We start from the raw sequence: 25197 nt of genomic DNA, 5'->3' as shown, positions 1-25197 counted from the left end.
CATCCATTTCCCCCCACCCCGATCCCTATCTTTCCCTTTTCCCAGGTCTAATCTGGTTATTGGAACCATTTGGTTTCTTTATAGATTTTGCTGCAATTTATCTTTTTGTATAATTTCTTTTCTTTCTAATCTTCTCTTTTCTAATTTTTGTTATCTCCACTCTCTTTTCAGTACATTTCTGCTCTTATATATAATATATATTTGTTCTTTATATTGTCCCTCTTATTCCTTACTTCAGCTATCTTTATTGTACAGATATTGCCCCACTTCCGTCCTGTTGCTCCTCCTTTCTTGGCCGCACTTCCTGTGCTATTCCTTATACACATTCCATGCCCCACTTCCTGCTGCTCCAGCTTTGTCACTTCCAGTTAGCGCCCTTTTACACCCCTCCCCTCTCAGGCTGACACACACGGCTGAGCAGCACACACACACACTGCCGAGCAGCACACACACACTGCCATTCCTCTGAGGTAAGTGCATGATATTTGTGCTATTTGGGACATGTGGATTTTCTCCGTACCCGTTACTTATTGCAGTCTTTATATACTGATGGTCTCTTTCCATCTTTACTTTTTGTTTGTTCTATTTCCCATGCTAGCCACTATATATATATATATATATATATATATATATATATATATAAAAATAAGTATATATGTTTATAAGCCTGTCTGTGTATGTGTGGAATCCTGCCTATATATGTGCATCTGTATATAAGCCTTGACAAGCTTCAAAAGGAACCTGAAGACCCACCTCTTCCGACAAGCCTCCAACCTGCCGTAACCCTCAGTCTGATGCAGCGCCGCACACTCAGCTCTACCCTCACCTACTGTATCCTCACCTATCCCTTGTAGACTGTCAGCCCTCGCAGGCAGGGACCTCTATCCTCCTGTACCTGTCTGTGTCTTGTATTGTTTATGATTATTGTACTTGCCCTGTTATGTATACCCCTTTCACATGTAAAGCGCCATAGAATTGATGGCGCTATAATAATAAATAATAATAATAATAATAAGCCAGGATGTATGCCTACAGTTAATGTCTCCCATGGCATGTATAAACACCAGTCTTTGTGTATCATGTGTGAGGTATACAACATAATATAGTATGGTGCTGGGTATATATAGTATATAATGTAGAGTTGTGTGTATATAGTGTAGAGATGTTTATATAGTTTGGTCCTGTGTATATATTGCGGAATCCACACTACAGTATATACACTGGCACATCTCTACACTATGTAGTATATACACAGCTCCACAGTATATAGTGTTGAGCTGTGTATATAATGGCTTGCAGCTTATATTTTGGAGCTGAGTATATGTGTCTTGTCTTATATACATGGTGCAACTCTGAGTATCTGCATAGCTCTATATATATGTTATAAAATTTCTAGCTGTACTACCCGGCATTGCCCAGGATAGTAACTGTCTCTCTGGCGCTCTCCCTCTCTCCAAGTCTCTGTCTCTCTATCTCTGTCTGTCTATCTCTGTCTCTCTGTCTGTCTCTCTCTGTCTGTCCTATCTCTCTGTCCTGTCTCTATTTCTGTCTGTTTGTCTCTGTCTCGCTCTCTGTCTGTCTATCTCTGTCTCTCTCTGTCTCTCTCTGTCTGTTTGTCTCTGTCTAACTCTATGTCTCTCTGTATTGCTCTGTGTGTCTCTGTGTGTCTCTGTCTGCCTTGCTCTGTCTGCCTTGCTCTGTCTGCCTTGCTCTGTCTGCCTCGCTCTGTCTGCCTCGCTCTGTCTGCCTCGCTCTGTCTGCCTCGCTCTGTCTGCCTCGCTCTGTCTGCCTCGCTCTGTCTGGGTCTCTCTCTGCGTCTCTCTGCCTCTCTGCCTCTGTCTATCTTTCTCTTTCTGTCTCTGTCTCTCTTTCTGTCTCTTTCTCTGTCTCTCTCTCGGTGTCTCTCTTTCTCTGTCTCTCTTTCTCTGTCTTTCTCTGTCTCTCTCTTTCTCTGTCTCTCTCTTTCTCTGTCTCTCTCTTTCTCTCTGTCTCTCTCTTTCTCTCTGTCTCTCTCTTTCTCTCTGTCTCTCTCTTTCTCTCTGTCTCTTTCTCTCTGTCTCTTTCTCTCTGTCTCTCTCTCTGTCTCTCTCTCTGTCTCTCTCTGCCTCTATCTTTCTCTTTCTGTCTGTCTCTCTTTCTGTCTCCCTCTCTGTCTCTCTGTGTGTCTCTCTCTCTGTCTGTCTCTCTCTCTCTCTGCCTCTGTCTTTCTCTCTCTGTCTCTCTGTCTCTCTCTGCCTCTGTCTTTCTCTCTCTGTCTCTCTGTCTGTGTCTGTCTGTGTCTGTCTGTGTCTGTCTGCGTCTGTCTGTGTCTGTCTCTGTCTGTCTCTGTCTGTCTCTGTCTGTCTCTGTCTGTCTCTGTCTGTCTCTGCCTGTCTCTGCCTGTCTCTGCCTATCTCTGCCTATCTCTGTCTCTCTTTCTGTCTGTCTCTTTCCCTGTCTACAGAAAAGCAAAATCCACAGGGAAAATAGTTGCATATTGATTATTTGCGTATAAATCTAGGAGTCTAATGCACCATTGATAGCAACTTATTGACTCTATCTATATCTATATATATATATATAGATATATATATATATATATATATATATATATATATATATATATATATATATACACACACACTGGACAGGTCACAATTGGAACAACCAAAATGAAAGCAAAAAGAAAAACGACCAGATGTCCTGATTGCAGGTGAAAAAAAGATATATTTGATCAAATAAGCTTGATACACCATGTGATTAAAACCAACAAGAAAAACGGGTTCCTGGCATAGTCACGGTCCTCAAAATATTGATGGCTATATAGGGTAGTCTGACATAGGTACCATTGAAATTAATAATACATCCAGATAACGTATATAAATAATAGGTTTAAATAATGCAGGAACACTATCATCAAGTCAAGTCATCATATATATATAATATATAGTATTCTGTATATTTTCTCTGAGATAAATTGGTATTTCGATTGTCCAATCTTGATGATAGTGTTCCTGCACTATTTAAATCTATTATTCATATACGTTATCTGGATTTATTATTAATTTCAGTGGTACCTATATCAGACTGCCTATATGGCCACCAATGTTTTGAGGACCGTGACTGTGCCAGGAACCCCTGTTTTTCTTGTTCTTTTTAATCACATGGTGTATCAACCTTATTTGATCAATAAATATATATTTTTTTCACCTGCAATCAGGACGTCTGGTCGTTTTTCTTTTTGCTTTCCTTTTGCATCTTTCCCTGTCTGTCTTTTTCCCTGTCTGTCTCTTTCCCTGTCTGTCTGTCTCTTTCCCTGTCTGTCTGTCTCTTTCCCTGTCTGTCTGTCTCTTTCCCTGTCTGTCTCTTTCCCTGTCTGTCTCTTTCCCTGTATGTCTCTTTCCCTGTCTGTCTGCCTCTTTCCCTGTCTGTCTGCCTCTTTCCCTGTCTGTCTGCCTCTTTCCCTGGCTGGCTGCCTCTTTCCCTGGCTGGCTGCCTGCCTCTTTCCCTGGCTGGCTGCCTGCCTCTTTCCCTGGCTGGCTGCCTGCCTCTTTCCCTGGCTGGCTGCCTGCCTCTTTCCCTGGCTGGCTGCCTGCCTCTTTTCCTGGCTGGCTGCCTGCCTCTTTTCCTGGCTGGCTGCCTGCCTCTTTTCCTGGCTGGCTGCCTGCCTCTTTTCCTGGCTGGCTGCCTGCCTCTTTTCCTGGCTGGCTGCCTGCCTCTTTTCCTGGCTGGCTGCCTGCCTCTTTTCCTGGCTTGCTGGCTGCCTGCCTCTTTTCCTGGCTGCCTGCCTGCCTCTTTTCCTGGCTGGTTTCCTGGCTGGCTGCCTGCCTCTTTTCCTGGCTGGCTGCCTGCCTCTTTTCCTGGCTGGCTTCCTGCCTCTTTTCCTGGCTGGCTTCCTGCCTCTTTTCCTGGCTGGCTGCCTGCCTCTTTTCCTGGCTGGCTGCCTGCCTCTTTTCCTGGCTGGCTGCCTGCCTCTTTTCCTGGCTGGCTGCCTGCCTCTTTTCCTGTCTGGCTGCCTGCCTCTTTTCCTGGCTGGCTGGCTGCCTCTTTTCCTGGCTGGCTGCCTGCCTCTTTTCCTGGTTGGCTGCCTGCCTCTTTTCCTGGTTGGCTGCCTGCCTGTTTCCCTGGTTGGCTGCCTGCCTGTTTCCCTGGCTGGCTGCCTGCCTGTTTCCCTGGCTGGCTGCCTGCCTGTTTCCCTGGCTGGCTGGCTGCCTCTTTTCCTGGCTGGCTGCCTCTTTTCCTGGCTGGCTGCCTCTTTTCCTGGCTGGCTGGCTGCCTCTTTTCCTGGCTGGCTGGCTGCCTCTTTTCCTGGCTGGCTGCCTGCCTCTTTTCCTGGCTGGCTGCCTGCCTCTTTTCCTGGCTGGCTGGCTGCCTCTTTTCCTGGCTGGCTGCCTGCCTCTTTTCCTGGCTGGCTGCCTGCCTCTTTTCCTGGCTGGCTGCCTGCCTCTTTTCCTGGCTGGCTGCCTGCCTCTTTTCCTGGCTGGCTGCCTGTCTCTTTTCCTGGCTGGCTGCCTGCCTCTTTTCCTGGCTGGCTGTCTGCCTCTTTCCCTGGCTGTCTGTCTCTGTCAGTCTCTCTACCAATATCATATTACCTCACACATAGAGCTTCTTATAGTAAGAATGTCCTCCGTTGCCTATAGCAACCAATCACCACTTATATACAGCATTCTAACAGGCTGCTGTGTAGAGCATAAAAAAACATTTAATAATACTCACCTAGAAAGTCGCTCCAGTGCAGACTAGTTGGATGGGTGGTGCTGTTCTCCGGTACCGGCGCCTCCTGTTTTGGCCATCTTTGTTCTCCTTCTTTTGAAGCTGGCGTGCATGACGCGTTCTACGTCATACACACTCGCTGGCACTGAGGTCCTGCGCAGGACTTCAATACCGGCCTGTGTGCATGACGTATGGCACGTTATCCACGCCTGCTTCAGAAGAAGGACTAAGATGGCTGAAAGAGGAGGCACCGATACTGGAGAACAACGCCACCCATCCAACTAGTCTGCACTGGAGCGACTTTCTAGGTGAGTGTTATTAAAAAAATTTTATGTTCTACACAGTGGCCTGGGCTCTTATATACAGCATTCTAACATGCTGTATATAAGAGCCCACTGGTGGTGGCCGCAGCTTATAGGCCCCAAAACTGGTGACAGGTTCCCTTTAAATACCTGTAGCTTCCAGCTCAATTGACTTTAATGTACGTTTTTTGGCAAATAACTGTAAAGCGCAGGGTTAAAATTTCCCCTCAAAATATAGTATGACGTTCCCTGAGTCAAATGAGGTATCTGTGTAAGATTTTGTGATTGTAATATATACTGTATATCATGCCAATACAAGTCTTATGGGTGCATGTGTAACATCGGACTGGTCTCGGTTGACATCCAAGGGCAGTGTAATGTATGCAGAGATGGAGAAAATGGAGAAATTAATCTCTCCATCTTCTCCATCTTCTCCGCTCCTCTGATCTGATTCCAGCATGTGAGAGAATCACATCACAGTGAATGATACTCTGCTCACGCTCGCAGCAAAGACTAAACCTAGTGTCATTAATATATTGCATCCAATACCCCCATCATCCTGCTCATATACCCCCATCATCCTGCTCATATACCCCCCATCATCCTGCTCATATACCCCCCATCATCCTGCTCATATACCCCCCATCATCCTGCTCATATACCCCCCATCATCCGTCTCATATACCCCCCATCATCCGTCTCATATACCCCCCATTATCCTGCTCATATACCCCATTATCCTGCTCATATACCCTAGCATCCTGCTTATGTAGCCCCATCATCCTGCTCATATACCCCCATCATCCTGCTCATATACCCCATTATCCTGCTCATATACCCCCATCATCCTGCTCATATACCCCCATCATCCTGCTCATATACCCCCATCATCCTGCTCATATACCCCCATCATCCTGCTCATATACCCCCATCATCTGCTCATATACCCCCATCATCCTGCTCTTATACCCCCATCATCCTGCTCATATACCCCCATCATCCTGCTCATATACCCCATTATCCTGCTCATATACCCCCATCATCCTGCTCATATACCCCCATCATCTGCTCATATACCCCCATCCTGCTATATGTCCTGCATCCTGTGGCACACAAAAAAAAAAACGTTTACACTCGCCTTTCCTCGCTCCACGCAGCATCGCTCCTCCTCTTGTCTGTGCCGGCAGCACTGTGTGGAGCCGGCCACGATCCCGGTAGCACCGCGATGTCCTTCTGTCTGTGCCGGCGCGGCTGTGTGGACACGTGCGCACAGCGATGACGTCATCGCTGTGAACACCGCTAGTCTCCACACAGCGTGGCCGGCAGACAGGAAGAGATCGCGGTGCTGCAGGGGAACAGTGAGTACATTGATTCACTGCACCCCGCGCTGATGATGATGCGCGGGGAGCAGTGAATACAGCCGCACATGATCACTCCAGGCTGTAGTTGCCAGGGGTGATCATGCGGCTGGCTGTTGTTTACTATGCTCGTGTCCCCACCCATCATCCCACCCACCTGTCAGCACCGGCTTCAGCGCTGAGAGATGGGCGGGAAGATGGGCGTGCATATGTAATGAGCGGGCCCACGTGGTCAAGGCAGGCGCTGCTGCAGCCTGCTCGTGCCCCCGATGACCCGCTCCACCGCACACCCTCATTCCCCGCAGCCCTACATTCAGACCATAAGACGCACCCCCCACTTTCCCCCAACATTTGGGGAGAAAAGAGTGCGTCTTATAGTCTGAAAAATACGGTGTGTGTATGTACATATATATATATATATATATATATATTATAGATGCACAGTACAGACCAAAAGTTTGTACATACCTCATTCAAAGAGTTTTATTTATTTTCATGACTCTGAAAATTGTAGATTCACATTGAAGGCATCAAAACTATGAATTAACATGTGTAGAATGGAATACTTAACAAAAAAGTGTGAAACAACTGAAGATATGTCTTATATTCTAAGTTCTTCACAGTAGCCACCTTTTGCTTTGATTACTGCTTTGCACACTCTTGGCATTATCTTGATGAGCTTCAAGAGGTAGTCACCGAACATGGCTTTCACTTCACAGGTGTGCCCTCTCAGGTTTAATAAGTGGAATTTCTTGCCTTGTAAATGATGTTGGGACCATCAGTTGTGTTGTGCAGACATCTGGTGGAAACACAGCTAATAGTCCTACTGAATAGACTGTTAGCTGCTTTTTTTCTTGCCATAATACAAATTCTAAGTAAAGAAAAACGAGTGGCCATCATTACTTTAAGAAATGAAGGTCAGTCAGTCCGAAAAATTGGGAAAACTTTGAAAGTGTCCCCAAGTGCAGTGGCAAAAACCATCAAACGCTACAAAGAAACTGGCTCACATGAGAACTACCAAGGAAAGGAACACCAAGAGTCACCTCTGCTGTGGAGGATAAGTTTATCCGAGTCACTAGCCTCAGAAATCGCAGGTTATCAGCAGCTCAGATTAGAGACCAGGTCAATGCCACACAGAGTTCTAGCAGCAGACACATCTCTAGAACAACTGTTAATAGGAGACTTTGTGCAGCAGGCCTTCATGGTAAAATAGCTGCTAGGAAACCACTGCTAAGGACAGGCAACAAGCAGAAGAGACTTGTTTGGGCTAAAGAACACAAGGAATGGACATTAAACCAGTGGAAATCTGTGCTTTGGTCTGAGGAGTCCAAATTTGAGATCTTTGGATCCAACCACCGTGTCTCTGTACGACGCAGAAAAGGTGAATGGATGGACTCTACATGCCTGGTTCCCACTGTGAAGCATGGAGGAGGAGGTGCGATGGTGTGGGGGGCTTTGCTGGTGACACTGTTTGGGATTTATTCAAAATTGAAGGCATACAGAACCAGCATGGCTACCACATCATCTTGCAGCGGCATGCTATTCCATCTGGTTTGCGTTTAGTTGGACCATCATTTATTTTTCAATAGGATAATGACCCCAAACACATCTCCAGGCTGTGTAAGGGCTATTTGACTAAGGAGAGTGATGGGGTGCTACGCCAGATGACCTGGCATCCACAGTCACTAGACCTGAACCCAATCGAGATGGTATGGAGTGAGCTGGACCGCAGAGTGAAGGCAAAAGGGCCAACAAGTGCTAAGCATCTCTGGGAACTCCTTCAAGACTGTTGGAAAACCATTTCCGGTGACTACCTCTTGAAGCTCATCAAGAGAATGCCAAGAGTGTGCAAAGCAGTAATCAAAGCAAAAGGTGGCTACTTTGAATAACCTAGAATATAAGACATTTTCATTTTTCACACTTTTTTGTTAAGTATTTCATTCCACATGTGTTAATTCATAGTTTTGATGCCTTGAATGTGAATCTACAATTATCAGTCATGAAAATAAAGAAAACTCATTTAAAGTGCGTGCTGTATATGGGGGTATATGGAGTGGAGGTTGTATATGGGGGTATATCGGGTGCAGGCTGTATATGGGGTGCGGGCTGTATATGGGGTGCGGGCTGTATATGGGGTGCGGGCTGTATATAGGGTGCGGGCTGTATATGGGGCTATATGGGTTTCTGGCAGTATATGGGGGTGCAGACTGTTGTATTACATTTATGTTTGGGTGGGAGGATCGGTGGCAAAATATACCTCGTGGCTTCTTCCCTGATCTTTCCTGACCCTACAACTGGATCTTGGCTCTGACATCTCATATTGGTCTGCAAATATTTAATATGTCATGTGTGCATCATGTTCAATTTATAAAATAAAAAAGAGGACAGGAGTCATGAGAAATGTCATTGCATTGTAATAGGATTCCTGTGACTGTTTGTTATTTTCTTATTGTGTCTGGGAATTGCATTTCCTCGCAGTCCCACATCACAATCCAGAGGTGCAGGGAGAACATCAACAGAAAACGCCATAAAATGCAATTATCCGAATCCTCACCTGGAGGCGACTTTAGATGGGGGGATGAGCAACAAAGGACAGGTCTTAAGAATGTGTGTATGACTTTCCAATCAAATGGAAGACTTGTTTCTGCTTCCCCCCCCCCATACCCCCACTCACAAGAGTAGTGTGAGAAAACCTATGGACACACGGACGGTGGTTGTAACCCAAAATGAAAACCAGTAGAAAAATCTAGGACTGGTTGTAGGCCGTAGGGACTGGAGTTGGACGCGAGACGAGTATGCAGTCCAATGTGGCAGATCCGATAGCGTCGCTACTCCCTGTTGCTGGGAGGACGTGGAACTGCACGGGGACTGGACTGACTCTCACAGACGGCTCCGTTGTGCTAGGCCGGGCAGTGGCAGGAGGACAGGGAGCATCCACAATAATAACAGCTGAGGTGAACTTAGAGGAAATGCGGGTGTTGGTGTTTGATACTAATGAAGCGTACTATGAAATGTGCCCACTACTTCTCGTGTAAAGTTGCCTTCCAGAAACTGTGTAGTAAAGAACTGTTGTGTAACGATTAGCACACATGGCGAGTAATACTGAGCGAATGTGATAAAAATCGCATTCCACTGGGACCAATATTACTGTATGGGCCCGCTTCCATGAGCAATTGTTTTCTCAGCCCTAATCGGACCAAGAAAACAGTTGCAGCATTCTGCGGGTGCAATGCAATCCTGTTTCACTTGCACCCCTACAAGTCTATGGGGTGAGAGAAACATCGCACTGCACTCACGTTACACCGGTGCAGTGCAATTCTCGCATCAGCCAGCAACGGACGAGAGAGGGCGATAAATCCCTCCCTCTCCTCCGCAAGGCCTTCCCTCCCCTCCGTAGCTGTGGTCTGATCGGACTACAGTCACATGACACTCGGCTCCTGCCATGCTGCTAGCGTGAGCCGAGTGTCATGCAAGGACTCGTAGTAATCCCTGTGTGGACTCAGCCTAATAAGAACTATCAGTCTCCGTTTCCTCCACGAGATGGTCCTGGCCTGCCCAAGACAGTGTCAAGAAGCGACCTCCTGAGAGGAATGGACAGCACCGCACCTCTCCACACCCCCAGCCAGGTCGCTTATCGGAGGAAAGCCCTCGCCTACGACTACCACCTCCTGGTCCAATTTTACATCACCACGGGAGGGGCTGGGGCACAGACAACTCTAAATCGAATCAAATCTTTATTTTTATATAGCGCTAACATATTCCAAAGCGCTTTACATACATCAGGAACACTGTCCCCATTGGGGCTCACAATCTAAGGTCCCTATCTGTATGTCTTTGGAGTGTGGGAGGAAACCGGAGTACCCAGAGGAAACCCACGCAAACACGGGGAAAACATACAAACTCCTTGCAGATGGTGTCCTTGGTGGGATTTGAACCCAGGACTCCAGCGCTGCAAGACTGCAGTGCTAACCACTGAGCCACCGTGCTGCCCGTACTCTGCCCACAAAGTAAGTTCTCAGTGTGAGTATCTAATTGTTTGGCCACGCAGCGTTCTTTAATGAACGCTGTGTGCGCATCCTCGCAGTGCACATGGGAATTTAAAGGGACGGTATCCAGCAAGTTTCCGCCAGCGGCCTGAGCGCGTCTGTCCCCGGTAATCTGCTCGGGGGCCACAGAAAAGGTCCCCACCCCTGGTTTAGACCATACTGAGCTCCATATAAAAATAAAAAAGAACAGATGATACATCTAATATCAGATTAATAGCACAAGTGAACGCCAATAAAAAAAAAGCTTCGAACACCATTAAACTAAATACTATGTACCCCAAAACTACAACATTTCCAAACAAAACAATTCACATTTGATTAAAAAAAAATGTTAGGGCATCCGAAATGTCAAGACTAGTGCTAGTCGAACTCGCAAAAAACTGGGACCGGCATGTCCCTGCTAAATTAAAAAAAAAAAAAAAAAAAAATGGATCCGCTCCGGAATCTGATACCTATATAAGTTTATGGGGACCAGAATCTGGAGATTAAAAACGTTAGTGGAAGGGATAAGGGGGTAGGAGCGTGCGGTGTACTCACTGAGGCTGTGTTATGGCGGCAAGCTGCTTCCGGGTCACGCTTTCCCTTCCAGAGCCCACAATTAACTCTCATTGAATATTCACTGCTTTGCCCGCCCACGTGTAATTGGTTGCAGTTAGACACGCCCCCACCTTAAGTGGCAACATGTGAGCTGACTGCACCCAATCACAAGCGCCAGGACGGCCGGTGGGCTGGGAAAGCAATGCAAGTGTCTGCAGGTCATTATGGTGGTATCAAATTAAATGAATAAATAAAATAATCGGCGCAGGGTCCTCCATATTCTGATGCCAGCACAGATAAAGCCCAAGGCTGCGGCCCCCAGCTGTCGGGCTTTATCTGTGCTGTGTATCAAAATAAGTCCAGAGTCACATGTGCAAGGGACTCTCATCACATCACCCGACATGGCCTGCCTCTCTCCGAACATGAGCGTGCAGCTCCATAGAAACACAACAGCCGACCCGCCCTATCAGGAGAGTGTGCAGCTGTGCCGGGTGATGCGAGACGACACGAGACTCGCGCGAGTCCCTTGCAAGTGTGACTCCGGCCTAAGAGAAACCGCATGTAGCTTTTTTTTTATTTTATTTAAATAATTAGTTTAAAAAAAAAAACAAAACAATGTGCGGTCCCCTCCAATTTTGATACTCAGCCAAGATAAAGCCAGCTGTGGAGTGGTATTCTCAGCCCGCAGCTGCCCGGTATTGCATCCATTACATGTGACAATTCTGGTGCTTTACAGGCTCTTTCATTGCCCTGGTGCGGTGGCAATCGTGGTAATAGCAGGGGTTAATACCAGCGCACAGCTGCTACTAAACCCTAGGTTAGTGATGGCACTGGTGTCTGAGAGACCTGCATCACTAACCTGTAAATGAAAGTAAATAAGTACAAACACAAAGAAAAATCCTTTATTTGGAATAAAATACAAAAACACACCCTCCTTCACCACTTTATTAACCCCAAACACCCTTCCAGGCCCGGCGTAATCCACACGATTCGTGATGAGCAATGACTGCAGGCAGACGCTGTCACAGGCTGGGGGCGCATCTGACTGTAACCAATCACAGAGGGCAGGTGGGCGGGGAAAGCTGTGTGTGTGCGCGATGAGCCTATTGCGCAATACAGGAAGTGAATGCGTGACCCGGAAGGAGTTTGGTGCCATGACACAGAGTCGCCATAAGTATGAAATGCTCACTTAATTCTTGTTTTCTTTATTTTTCCTTTAATTTCCCCAGTGCCGAATCCGGATAGTACAACCGGAATCCTGTGCCTGGGTTTGGCACCCGGGCGTCTTTGAAACCGCGCGGAACCAGACTTTTAGGCGGGCTTTGCACGTTGTGACATCGGTAACAATGTGTTACCGACGCTGCAGCGATAGTCCCTGCCCCCGTCGCAGGTGCGATATCTTGTGATTGCTGGCGTAGCGAATATTATCGCTACGCCAGCTTCACATGCACTCACCTGCCCTGCGACGTGGCTCTGGCCGGCGACCTGCCTCCTTCCTAAGGGGGCGGGTCGTGCGGCGTCACAGCGATGTCACACGGCAGGCGGCCAATAGGAGCGGAGGGGCGGAGATGAACGGGACGTAAACATCCCCCCCACCTCCTTCCTTCCGCATTGCAGCCGGGACACAGGTAGGAGATGTTCATCGCTCCATACACAGCGATGTGTGCTGCCGCAGGAATGAGGAACAAAATCGTACCTGTCGCTGCAGCGAATTTATGAAAATGACCGACGCTACATCGATCACCCGATTGTGATGTTTTTGAGATTGGTGTATCTAGGCTTTACACGCTGTGACATTGAAAGTGAAATCCGGCACTGGTAACAATTTGACCCCAACGAGATCGCAGGTGCGATGTCGCAGCATGCAAAGTGCCCCTTATAGTCCGGATCCGCTCAGCCTTAGTCCAGACAAAACAATGAAAGAAATCACTTTGTTTTAATGTGGTAAACTTACCGGACCCTGCTCCAGTGACGCCTGCTTCTACCACTAGGTGCCGCTGTACTGACGCTGAGGGCAGCACTGGTGATATAGGAGGTGGGGATGTTGACAGCGATTGGTGGCTCAGTGCCCACACGAGATTCTAGTAAAAGCGTCCATCTAAAACATTCCACAAGACTTTTCCTTCTGTCTGTAACTTTTACATTTATTATTTTCACAGTTTTGAAATCCGGGCAAATATCCGAGGAAGATTCATCTTGAAGCCATAATGGAGAAAGGAGAAAGCGATGTGTGGGGAGATGAGCGGCGCAAAGAGGAGGATCCTACAGGTAATCGCCCCGGCGAGGAGTAATGACTAGTGATGGGCGGACCCGCAGATACCCGGGATCGGCGGATGCAACCAGGTCTATAGGGACCTGAATCAGGCGTTTTTAAAATAGTGTAGAACTTAAAAGAATAGGTGACCCCTAAAGTATAACGCCAAAATTGTTAATTCTGGAAAACTCAAAAAATTACCACAGGACCACATTATAAATGCAAAAGGGAAAAATATTTTATTGAAATAATTTACAAAAGAAGGTGAAGCCATAAAACAAGGAAGAGTGTCGAAGATGGAAAATGCCACACAAGGGGAACAGAGTAAAATACACTCCAACCAACCTCCCTAGTGACACCCAGTAATAATAAAGGGTTAATTACATATAGTAGTGCAAATTACAGCAGCATATAAGTAACCAGAAAAATTGAAAATTGGTCAGCGACTCACAGGTTAAAGTGTTTGATTGCACACACTATAGACATTCCACAGAGCTATCCACTCATCAAGTCTGTACAGCAGCAATTAAGCTGGTTAGTAACTGCTGTGATACTGCGTGCGCCTCATAAGCAGACACTAACACAAACAGACCCCCATAAAACAACACTTTCAGTGCCAGGCAGCATGCAAAAATAAGGCGATTGTGTACATATATAATGTATATACAGTATATGCAGACCACTGAAACCCACATTACCTTAAGTCATGCTGTAGCACACAACGACCTGGGCACAGGGAGGCCGGGCGCACCTCGACGTACGTTTCACCTGATCGGCTTCATCAGGAGGCGTGGCTATACGGGGAGGAAAGGGTTTAAATGCTCCTTTTCACAAAGTCCCAAATAGAACAAATAAGCACGCTTAGCGCCATGTTGTCCTGCTCCCCCATATAAGGGCGCTTTCACACTTGTGTTGAACGGCAGCCGTTGCTATCTGCCGTCTTGAGGAATTACTGTAACCGTTGCAGGAAACCGTTTTATTCCTCATAGACTTTTATTAGCTACGGATAGCAACGGATGGTCCTGCGTTGCATTCGCCCCGCGGCGCATCAGTTGTTTTGTCGCTGACCGTCAGTGACCGTCGGGCGAAGGGAACGCTGAATGTAGCGGTTTTTGTTGCTGTAACAGAACACACTCCGAAGGATATCGTTGGAATCCGTTACAAGGCAAAATGAATGTCTATGATGCAGGATTCCGTCACGTTCTACTGAGCATTTCCAGCAGAACATTCTAAATCGTTTAAAAGCACTCCTGGTCTCTCTCTCTGTCTGTCGGTGTCTCTCTCTGTCGGTCGGTCGGTCTCTCTCGGTCTCTATCTCTCTGTCGGTCTATCTCTCTCTCTCTGTCAATGTCGGTCTATCTCTCTCTCTGTCAATGTCGCTCTCTCTCTCTCTCTCTGTCAGTCTGTCTCTCCCTCTCTCCCCCTCTCTCATACTCCCCGATCACGGGCGCGACACTGCACAGCTGTCACACTTCTCTGGTGGGTTCTCCTCTTTTGAAAATGCCGGCCGCTCATTATTCCATCTCATATTCCCTGCTTCCCCCGCCCACCGGCGCCTATGATTGGTTGCAGTCAGACGCGCCCCCATGCTGAGTGACAGCTGTCTCACTGCAACCAATCACAGCCGCCGGTGGACGGGTTTATATCGTGCAGTACAATAATTAAGTAAATAATTAAAAAAAAACGACATGCGGTCCCCCCCAATTTTGATACCAGCCAAGATAAAGCCACACGGCTGAAGGCTGGTATTCTCAGGCTGGGGAGCCCCACGTTATGGGGAGCCCCGCAGCCTAAAAATATCAGCCAGCAGCCGCCTGGAATTGCCGCATCCTTTCGATGCGACAGTACCGGAACTCTACCCGGCTCATCACGAATTGCCCTGGTGCGGTGGCAATTGGGGTAATAAGGAGTTAATGGCAGCACTTAGCTGCCACTAAGTCCTAGGTTAATCATGTCAGGCATCTATGAGACACCCCCAATGATTAACCTGTAAGTGAAAGTAAATAAACACATACACCCCAAAAAATACTTTATTTGGAAAAAAAGACAAAAAACACCCTCTTTCCCCACTTTATTAATCCCCAAATAGCCCTCCAGGTCCGACGTAATCCAAAAGAGGTCCCACGACGCTTTCAGCTCTGCTACATCGGAAGCTGACAGGAGCGGCAGTAGAACACCGCCGCTCCTGTGAGCTCCATGCAGAAACTGAAGGGAGTCGCGCTGTCAGCGGGGATGTCACTGAGGTAATGCCGGTGTGTGTGTGCGGTGATGGGTGCAGTAGTGCCGGTGTGTGCATGGGGATGACAAAGTCATCCCCAACCCCCCGATCTCCATGGTGACGCCACAACAACCACAGCACGCGGAAGGCCAGGACATCGCACGCGCACAGTACATCTGTGTCCAGGAGTAAGGGTTACTTTGCATGCTGCGACATCGCTAGCCGATGCCGAGCGCGATAGCTCCTGCCCCCGTCGCACATGCGATATGTAGTGCGAGCTGCCGTAGCGAACATTATCGCTACGGCAGCTTCACATGCACTTACCTGCCCTGCGACGTCGCTCTGGCCGGGGACCCGCCTCCTTCCTAAGGGGGTGGGTCGTGCGGCGTCACAGCGACGTCACACGGCAGGCAGCCAATAGAAGCGGAGGGGCGGAAATGAGCGGGACGTAAACATCCCGCCCACCTCCTTCCACATAGCCGGTGGATGCTGGGCGCAAGTAAGGAGATGTTTGTCGCTCCTGCAGCTTCACACACAGCGATGTGTGGAGCTGCAGGAACGACAAACAACATCGTACCTGCGGACACATCGACATTATGAAAATGAACGACGTGACACCGATCACCGATTTTGGACTGTTTCACGTTCGTTCATCTTCTCTCCTAGGCTTTACACGTTGTGACATCGTTACGGGCGCCGGATGTGCGTCACTTTCGATGTGACCCCGACGATATCGCAGGTGCGATGTCGCAATATGCAAAGTGCCCCTAAGTTGCAAAGTGCCTCAGCTGATTGCGCTACTCACCTCATTTGCTGCGTGGAGCTGACAGGAGCGGCAGTGCATTCTGCTGCTCCTGTCTCCTTCATGCAGCAGAGCTGGAAGCGACGCTGGACCATCCTGGATTACGCCGGACATGGAGGGCTTTTTGGGGCTTATTAAATTGGTGAACCAGGGAATTTGTTAGTGTTATTTATTTCTAATAAACGATTTTTTCAGGTGTGTGTGTTTATTTACTGTAACTTACAGATTAATCATGGAAGGTATCTCGTGGAGACGCCTGACATGATTAATCTAGGATTTAGTGGCAGCTATGGGCTGCCATTAACTCCTTATTACCCCGATTTGCCAACGCACCAGGGCAAATCAGGAAGAGCCGGGTACAGTTCCAGAACTGTCGCATCTAATGTATGCGGCAATTCTGGGCGGCTGCTGACTGATATTGTTAGGCTGGGGGGCTCCCCATAACGTGGAGCTCCCCATCCTGAGAATTCCAGCCTTCAGCCTTATAACTTTATCTGGCTGGTATTAAAATTGGGTGGACCGCACGCCTTTTTTTTTAATTATTTAATTATTTATTTCTTTGTCGCTCCATTGGGAGACCCAGACAACTGGGTGTATAGCTTCTGCATCCGGAGGCCACACAAAGTACTACACTTTAAAAAGTGTAACCCCTCCCCTCTGCCTATACACCCTCCCGTGCATCACGGGCTCCTCAGTTTTATGCTTTGTGTGGAAGGAGGCACACATCCACTCATGCATTCTCATTTTAGTTATATCGGTTGGAAGAAAAGTGGGCCCCCACGGGGCCCCCGGCATGTTCCCTTCTCACCCCACTACGTCGGCGGTGCTGTTAAGGTTGAGGTACCCATTGTGGGTACAAAGGCCGGAGCCTCATGCCGTCTCCTTCACCATCCCTTAGCGCAGGGGTGGGGAACCTCCGGCCCGCGGGCCGTATGCGGCCCACAATGACCTTTTCTGTGGCCCCCGGGGCACTGGAGCAGATTCCCGGTGGCTGTGGTGCTCGGGCAGCTGCTCATCTTGTCTATTGCCGGCAGACAGTACTGGGGGTGGGACTTCCTCCCTCTTGCTCCTACATGCTCCCTGTGAGATTGCAGCTAGAATCAGAGTGATGGGGGAGGGGCCTGCACGGGATATAGAAGGCTGTATAGTGCCATGCGTTCTACCTCTCACACTCCCATTCTGTGCTCGGCTGTTCATGGCTAGCAGGTCTTTTGATGGAGAGAAAAGACGAGAATGAAGCCAGCCCTTGAGCTGAGCTGCTGCATCCACACTTGTGCTGCACCTAATCTTACAGGGCAACTAAGCAGCAGGTACTTATATCTGCGCTAAGTGTGTTTATATCTAATATATACCACCATATATCAAATGTATTTGTCACTTAAGTATCCAGCGTCTGTTGTGTATACGACATGTGCGTGTGCTGTGTATACGGCGTGTGTGCTGTGTGTGTGCTGTGTATACGGCGTGTGTGCTGTGTATGTGCTGTGTATACAGCGTGTGTGCTGTGTATGTGCTGTGTATACAGCGTGTATGCTGTGTATGTGCTGTGTATACAGCGTGTGTGCTGTGTATACAGCGTGTGTGCTGTGTGTGTGCTGTGTATACAGCGTGTGTGCTGTGTGTGTGCTGTGTATACAGCGTGTGTGCTGTGTATACAGCGTGTGTGCTGTGTGTGTGCTGTGTATACAGCGTGTGTGCTGTGTGTGTGCTGTGTATACGGCGTGTGTGCTGTGTGTGCTGTGTATACAGCGTGTGTGCTGTGTGTGTGCTGTGTATACAGCGTGTGTGCTGTGTGTGTGCTGTGTATACAGCGTGTATGCTGTGTATGTGCTGTGTATACAGCGTGTGTGCTGTGTATACAGCGTGTATGCTGTGTATGTGCTGTGTATACAGCGTGTGTGCTGTGTGTGTGCTGTGTATACAGCGTGTGTGCTGTGTATACAGCGTGTGTGCTGTGTGTGCTGTGTATACAGCGTGTGTGCTGTGTATACAGCGTGTGTGCTGTGTGTGTGCTGTGTATATTGTATAGCAAGGATTTAAAATTTAACTTTTAATAAATATAATAATAAAATAGATCAAAGTGCAAAGTGAAGTACAATAAAAGAAAGGATCTCACCCAGTTCTTCTCCTGAGGGATCCACACCACTGTATAGACCAAGGCGGGCGGGCATCAGACCAATGACGTAAAGCCGGGGATAAACAGTATAGTTACATTACCCCTGTCGTGCCCCTGCAATAGCTTCCGCCCTTACAAGGGCAGCACCCAAGTCAGGATAACTACCCCAGTAAATACACAATAACCCTCCCAACGCGTTTCCCTCTCCGTGTAACAGGAGAGTTCCTCAGGGGAGAAAAAGAAAGTAAAGCCTGCAGTGGCAGGTCAATACATTACATTACACTACTTGCTTTCAGTAAGTGTGTTCACACACCGCTTTCAGTGTATGTGCTAATGGCCAGTGGGACGCTGTATACTGCCAGAGCCCGACCCTATATACCTCTCAGTACTCCTGTATCACCTGCAATCAGTGGGAGCACATATTTCAGCAGCCTTACTAATCGATCACCAAAAACAAACATAGAAAGATCTGCCCAGATTCTTATCAAGCTGAGCAGGTATACACATCCTCATATTCATGCAGGGCGGATCGGAATAATTTCACCCATCCTGCCCAACAAACTTACAGTTCAGGTGGACTCAAATGACTGTGCCCGTGCGATCCGCACTCAATCCATCAGGTCTAGGTTGTCCCAGAGGCCACTAGTGCGCACGCGCGGCTGAGTGATAGTTCTTACGCGCTCCAGAGTGGAACGCACACACCGCGCATGCGCGAGATCACGCTCTCCATCTATCGCGTGTATGCTGCCCGGGCGGTCACCAGAGCACACGCGCGGCTGGTTCAAAGTTCGTCCGCGTTCCACAGTGGAACGCACACACAGCGCATGCGTGGGTCACATTCTAATATTATTATGTGTATACCTGCTCAGCTTGATAAGAATCTGGGCAGATCTTTCTATGTTTGTTTTTGGTGATCGATTAGTAAGGCTGCTGAAATATGTGCTCCCACTGATTGCAGGTGATACAGGAGTACTGAGAGGTATATAGGGTCGGGCTCTGGCAGTATACAGCGTCCCACTGGCCATTAGCACATACACTGAAAGCGGTGTGTGAACACACTGACTGAAAGCAAGTAGTGTAATGTAATGTATTGACCTGCCACTGCAGGCTTTACTTTCTTTTTCTCCCCTGAGGAACTCTCCTGTTACACGGAGAGGGAAACGCGTTGGGAGGGTTATTGTGTATTTACTGGGGTAGTTATCCTGACTTGGGTGCTGCCCTTGTAAGGGCGGAAGCTATTGCAGGGGCACGACAGGGGTAATGTAACTATACTGTTTATCCCCGGCTTTACGTCATTGGTCTGATGCCCGCCCGCCTTGGTCTATACAGTGGTGTGGATCCCTCAGGAGAAGAACTGGGTGAGATCCTTTCTTTTATTGTACTTCACTTTGCACTTTGATCTATTTTATTATTATATTTATTAAAAGTTAAATTTTAAATCCTTGCTATACAATATATCATATTTAGGATTTTGGCTGCATCTCCCTGCCTGTTGGCAGGTCTGCTTATCTTATTGTATTTGAATATCTGGCATGGCTGGTTTCTTGGCGTCAGCGCCGGATACTACCTCATGGTTAACCGAGGCAAGAGATATTTTTTCTGAGAAAGAATTTGCTCAGAAAAAATTTCTGCCATCATATACAACGGCATTTAAAGAGATCACTAAGACCTATAAGGAACAAACAACGAGCTGGTGGGAGGTACAGAGCCTGGACAATTATATAAAAAACGGAATAGTACCAAGGGGCTTGCGTATTTCGCTACTACCTGCACCGAGGTGCCGTACCCCTCAGTTAGTGAGTGCATGGGAAAAAGAAGCAACTGCTAGTTCCTTGAGGCTGATGAAAATTCTGCTGACAGAGGAGAGGGTTTGTCTTGAGGCTTTGGATAATAAACTGAAAGAACAGATTGAATTCATTAAGACCTTTCAGGGAGAGGTTGATTTTGTAGCCAAAGAGAACCTTCTACAGAGTACAGTAGAGAAATACCAGTATCGAATTAAGGAGAGGAAGCACAAGCAATTTGTGCGGGATCTCCAAGATTTTAAAGAAAATAAGGTTTATCAGTTTGTTCCAACGGAGGGGACGTCCGCCAGGGAGCGGGAATCGGACCTCTCGTCTACGGAGACAGAGGCCTCTGACTCAGAGAGTAGACATCCCAATTCGTTTAACCAACAGAGAGGGAGAAAATTCCATAAGGGTAACTTTAGAGGGAATCGCCAATACCCCATTGGCTCAAATAACGGCTCTTTTTTAGAGAGACAACATTTTTTGAGGAGCCACAAAACAAAAAGCAAAGAGTAGATTCCCAAATTATTAATTTGTCCAGGCGACCTCTCACCAGTGCCGAAATGTCGGTCCTAAGCAAGGGACTTTCTTTTGTGCCCACTAGCGACATGTCCATTTTTGACTTTATTGTTGACCTAAACTTGTTTATCAGGAAACTCCGTTGGAGAAAGTTCTTTAAATTAAAGGATAATCGATTGTGTGAGGAGTTAAATATACCCTCTGATATGTTGGGTGATGTTAGATTGCTGGCTAATCTGGATATGCCCACTACTACTAACACTGGAAGGGGTCCCTTCACCAACCTTAAAAATCCGAGCACCAAAATGCCTCCAAGTACCACTGATATTTCAGCTATAGACATCTTTTTGAATTTAGTGACCCGTGATGTGTGTGAATCATTTGGAAGCCCTCATGACCAACGGGCGTGTTTATCAAAATCGGTAGCCAGTAATCTTGTAACGCAGAGTAATAATCTTACTAAATTTGAGATGAAGGCTCTCTGTATGTTGGAGAAGGACAAGACAATTACCATTAAGCCCTCCGATAAGGGGGGCAATGTGGTTGTTTTGGATTCTCAAGATTATCGTAAAATTTGTTTGGATGGTCTAAAGGATATGGCTACATACAAGAGAGTCTCTAGTAGTCCGCTGGAACTCTCCAAAAAAACATTGAGAGACCTGCTTGGTAAAGCAAAGGCAGATGGGCTGATTGGTGCTGATGAATTTTCCTTCTTATTCTCTGACTACCCGGTGATGCCCACGTTCTATGTCCTGCCTAAAATTCATAAGGGGACCACACCCCTAAGAGGTCGACCCATAGTTTCTGGCGTCGGCAGCATAGGACAGAACGTGGGCATCTATTTGGATGAAATCCTTAGTCCATTTGTGACATCATTACCCTCCTATATCCGTGATAGTATGGATTTCATGAAGAGGATAGAGGGGGTCACGGTGGACTCTGAGACTTTCCTGGCAAGTATTGATGTAGAGAGTTTGTACTCTTCAATACCCCATGAACAAGGTATAAGGGCCGTGGAGTATTTTTTGTCAACAAGGGGTCAGCAGTTTGAGGTTCATAACCAGTTTGTTCTATCCCTGTTACACTTTGTCTTGTATAACAACTTTTTCACGTTTGACGGTTCGATTTACCACCAGCTCAGGGGCACTGCAATGGGGAGCCCCTGTGCTCCCTGTTATGCAAATCTGTTCCTGGGCTGGTGGGAGGACACATGTGTGTTCTCCGAAAGAATGTCCAGGTATACGTCTATGATTGAAATTTGGACTAGGTTTATAGACGATATTTTTGTACTATGGAAGGGGCCTCGGGATGAGTTTACAAATTTTGTGAAAGATCTGAACTGTAACTCGATAGGCCTTAATTTTACGTTCGTCATCCATCCCAGCGAATTATCCTTTCTGGACTTATTGGTCTCGATAGACTCTCAGGGGGGCTTACAGACGACCATCTTCAGGAAACCCACTGCAACCAATTCTCTCCTAAATTGGAGAAGTCATCATCCTTTCCCTCTGCGACGCGGTATTCCGAAAGGTCAATACCTACGTCTCAGACGGAATTGCTCCACGAGGGATGAATTTGTTGAAAAGGCTAAAGACCTGAGGGAGCGCTTCCTTGATAAGGGTTACCCGAACCATATTCTCAAGGAGGCCTACCACCATTCTCTGAGCCAGGATCGGAACCGACTCCTTGTTCCAAAACCTAAAAAGGAGGAGAATGGTGGCTTGGTGAGATTTATCACGACCTTTACAAAGGGGGCAAACCAAGTGAGAGGTATTCTGGAGCGGCACTGGGGGGTCCTGAAGATGGACACTGATATTGCAGACACTATTGGTACACAACCGTCTATAACATTCCGAAAAAATCGTTCCTTACGTGACCGTCTGACGCACAGTCACTTTGTGGCCCCGGACAAACCAACAACGTGGCTCCCAAGTAAACCTACTGGGTGCTTTAGATGTGGGTCCTGTGTGGCCTGTAGTCACGTCCAGACAGGCAAGACTTACACTAGCACGGTCACGGGAGAGTGTCTAAAAATGAAGGACTTTATAAATTGCAAGACGAGGGGGGTAGTGTATTTAGCTACGTGTCATTGCGGGAAGCAATATGTTGGAAAGACCACCAGGGAGCTACGCCGACGGGTGGGTGAGCACCTTGGCGATATAAAGAATGAACGCGAAACTCCTATTTCCAGGCACATGAATGCACAGCACCCTGGCAACAGGGAGGCAATTACCTTCATGGGGATTTTGAGAGTGAATCCATCCCCAAGAGGAGGTAATTTGGATAGATTTCTCCTTCAAAAGGAAGCAAGGATGATTTTCAGACTGCGGACTTGTCGTCCTGAGGGTCTTAATGACCAGATTAATTATGGCAGCTTTATCTAAAATCTTGGGCTGAGGTGTACGTTGTGGTGGTTGATGGTGGTTTCGTCTTTTTAACCGCGCCAATGATCAGTTATATAAAGCCTTTCTGTTAGCCTACACCGGACCGTGGTTTTTGAGATAGTAGGCTTGTGGGAGCTATTATGGTGGTTGTGGGGTGCAGTGAATTTGCCCCTACAGTTCTTCCAGTATTTGATACCTTGTTGGGTTATCCCATGATTTATGTTCTCCCATTATTGTGCAGTGTTAGTTTGGTCCATGTCGACCCTATATATATTTCGATCCCTTATTCCCTCATTAACGTGTACATTGTTCAAGTGGCTCCAGAGAATCTAACAATATTACTGATTCATGACTAAGAGACTGATGAATGTGCTATGCTCTATAGAAGCCATTACTTATGTACCCCTACATTTTAGGAGGTACCAGTGATGGCAGTGATGGCTAACCGATTTAATGTATTACACTAATTTTTTGTGCTGTAAGAATCTCTTGGTTGTCCATTATGTTTTGCGCTGTGTGGCTGGTGCGTTCCAGAGTGGTACGCGGAAGTACCGCCTGTCAATTAATAATATTAGAATGTGACCCACGCATGCGCTGTGTGTGCGTTCCACTGTGGAACGCGGACGAACTTTGAACCAGCCGCGCGTGTGCTCTGGTGACCGCCCGGGCAGCATACACGCGATAGATGGAGAGCGTGATCTCGCGCATGCGCGGTGTGTGCGTTCCACTCTGGAGCGCGTAAGAACTATCACTCAGCCGCGCGTGCGCACTAGTGGCCTCTGGGACAACCTAGACCTGATGGATTGAGTGCGGATCGCACGGGCACAGTCATTTGAGTCCACCTGAACTGTAAGTTTGTTGGGCAGGATGGGTGAAATTATTCCGATCCGCCCTGCATGAATATGAGGATGTGTATACCTGCTCAGCTTGATAAGAATCTGGGCAGATCTTTCTATGTTTGTTTTTGGTGATCGATTAGTAAGGCTGCTGAAATATGTGCTCCCACTGATTGCAGGTGATACAGGAGTACTGAGAGGTATATAGGGTCGGGCTCTGGCAGTATACAGCGTCCCACTGGCCATTAGCACATACACTGAAAGCGGTGTGTGAACACACTTACTGAAAGCAAGTAGTGTAATGTAATGTATTGACCTGCCACTGCAGGCTCTACTTTCTTTTTCTCCCCTGAGGAACTCTCCTGTTACACGGAGAGGGAAACGCGTTGGGAGGGTTATTGTGTATTTACTGGGGTAGTTATCCTGACTTGGGTGCTGCCCTTGTAAGGGCGGAAGCTATTGCAGGGGCACGACAGGGGTAATGTAACTATACTGTTTATCCCCGGCTTTACGTCATTGGTCTGATGCCCGCCCGCCTTGGTCTATACAGTGGTGTGGATCCCTCAGGAGAAGAACTGGGTGAGATCCTTTCTTTTATTGTACTTCACTTTGCACTTTGATCTATTTTATTATTATATTTATTAAAAGTTAAATTTTAAATCCTTGCTATACAATATATCATATTTAGGATTTTGGCTGCATCTCCCTGCCTGTTGGCAGGTCTGCTTATCTTTTTGTGTGTGCTGTGTATACAGCGTGCGTGCTGTGTGTGTGCTGTGTATACAGCGTGTGTGCTGTGTGTGTGCTGTGTATACAGCGTGCGTGCTGTGTGTGTGCTGTGTATACAGCGTGCGTGCTGTGTGTGTGCTGTGTATACAGCGTGTGTGCTGTGTGTGTGCTGTGTATACAGCGTGTGTGCTGTGTGTGTGCTGTGTATACGGCGTGTGTGCTGTGTATACGGCGTGTGTGCTGTGTGTGTGCTGTGTATATGGTGTGTGTGCTGTGTATACGGCGTGTATACGGTGTGTGTGCTGTGTATACGGCGTGTGTGCTGTGTATGTGCTGTGTATACGGCGTGTGTGCTGTGTGTGTGCTGTGTATACGGCGTGTGTGTGCTGTGTATACGGCGTGTGTGTGCTGTGTATACGGCGTGTGTGTGCTGTGTGTGTGCTGTGTATACGGCGTGTGTCTGCTGTGTATATGGTGTGTGTGCTATGTGTGTGCTGTGTATACGGCGTGTGTGTGCTGTGTATACGGCGTGTGTGTGTGCTGTGTTTGGCACGTAATAAAGTTTCATATTGTAAGGTTTATTGGTATATCTAATTCCTGGTGTGCACATGTTTACA

At 47.5% G+C, this 25197-nt stretch overlaps 1 protein-coding gene across 1 annotated transcript in view; it reads left to right on the top strand.

The window, feature by feature from the left end:
- The first annotated feature begins 382 nt into the window (after positions 1 to 382).
- Positions 383 to 25197, top strand: part of LOC142245454 (uncharacterized) — a 46077-nt gene continuing 21262 nt past the window's right edge. The window contains exons 1-2 of the mRNA XM_075318170.1: positions 383 to 470; positions 13095 to 13203. Coding sequence (XP_075174285.1) covers positions 13143 to 13203 — 61 coding nt within the window. The 5' untranslated portion in view covers positions 383 to 470; positions 13095 to 13142. The remainder of the gene's footprint in view (positions 471 to 13094; positions 13204 to 25197) is intronic.

This window comes from Anomaloglossus baeobatrachus, chromosome 7 (assembly GCF_048569485.1).
Source record: "Anomaloglossus baeobatrachus isolate aAnoBae1 chromosome 7, aAnoBae1.hap1, whole genome shotgun sequence".
Classification (NCBI taxonomy): domain Eukaryota; kingdom Metazoa; phylum Chordata; class Amphibia; order Anura; family Aromobatidae; genus Anomaloglossus; species Anomaloglossus baeobatrachus.
Note: the sequence above shows the minus strand (reverse complement) of the source record. Positions and strands in the feature narration are given on the sequence as shown.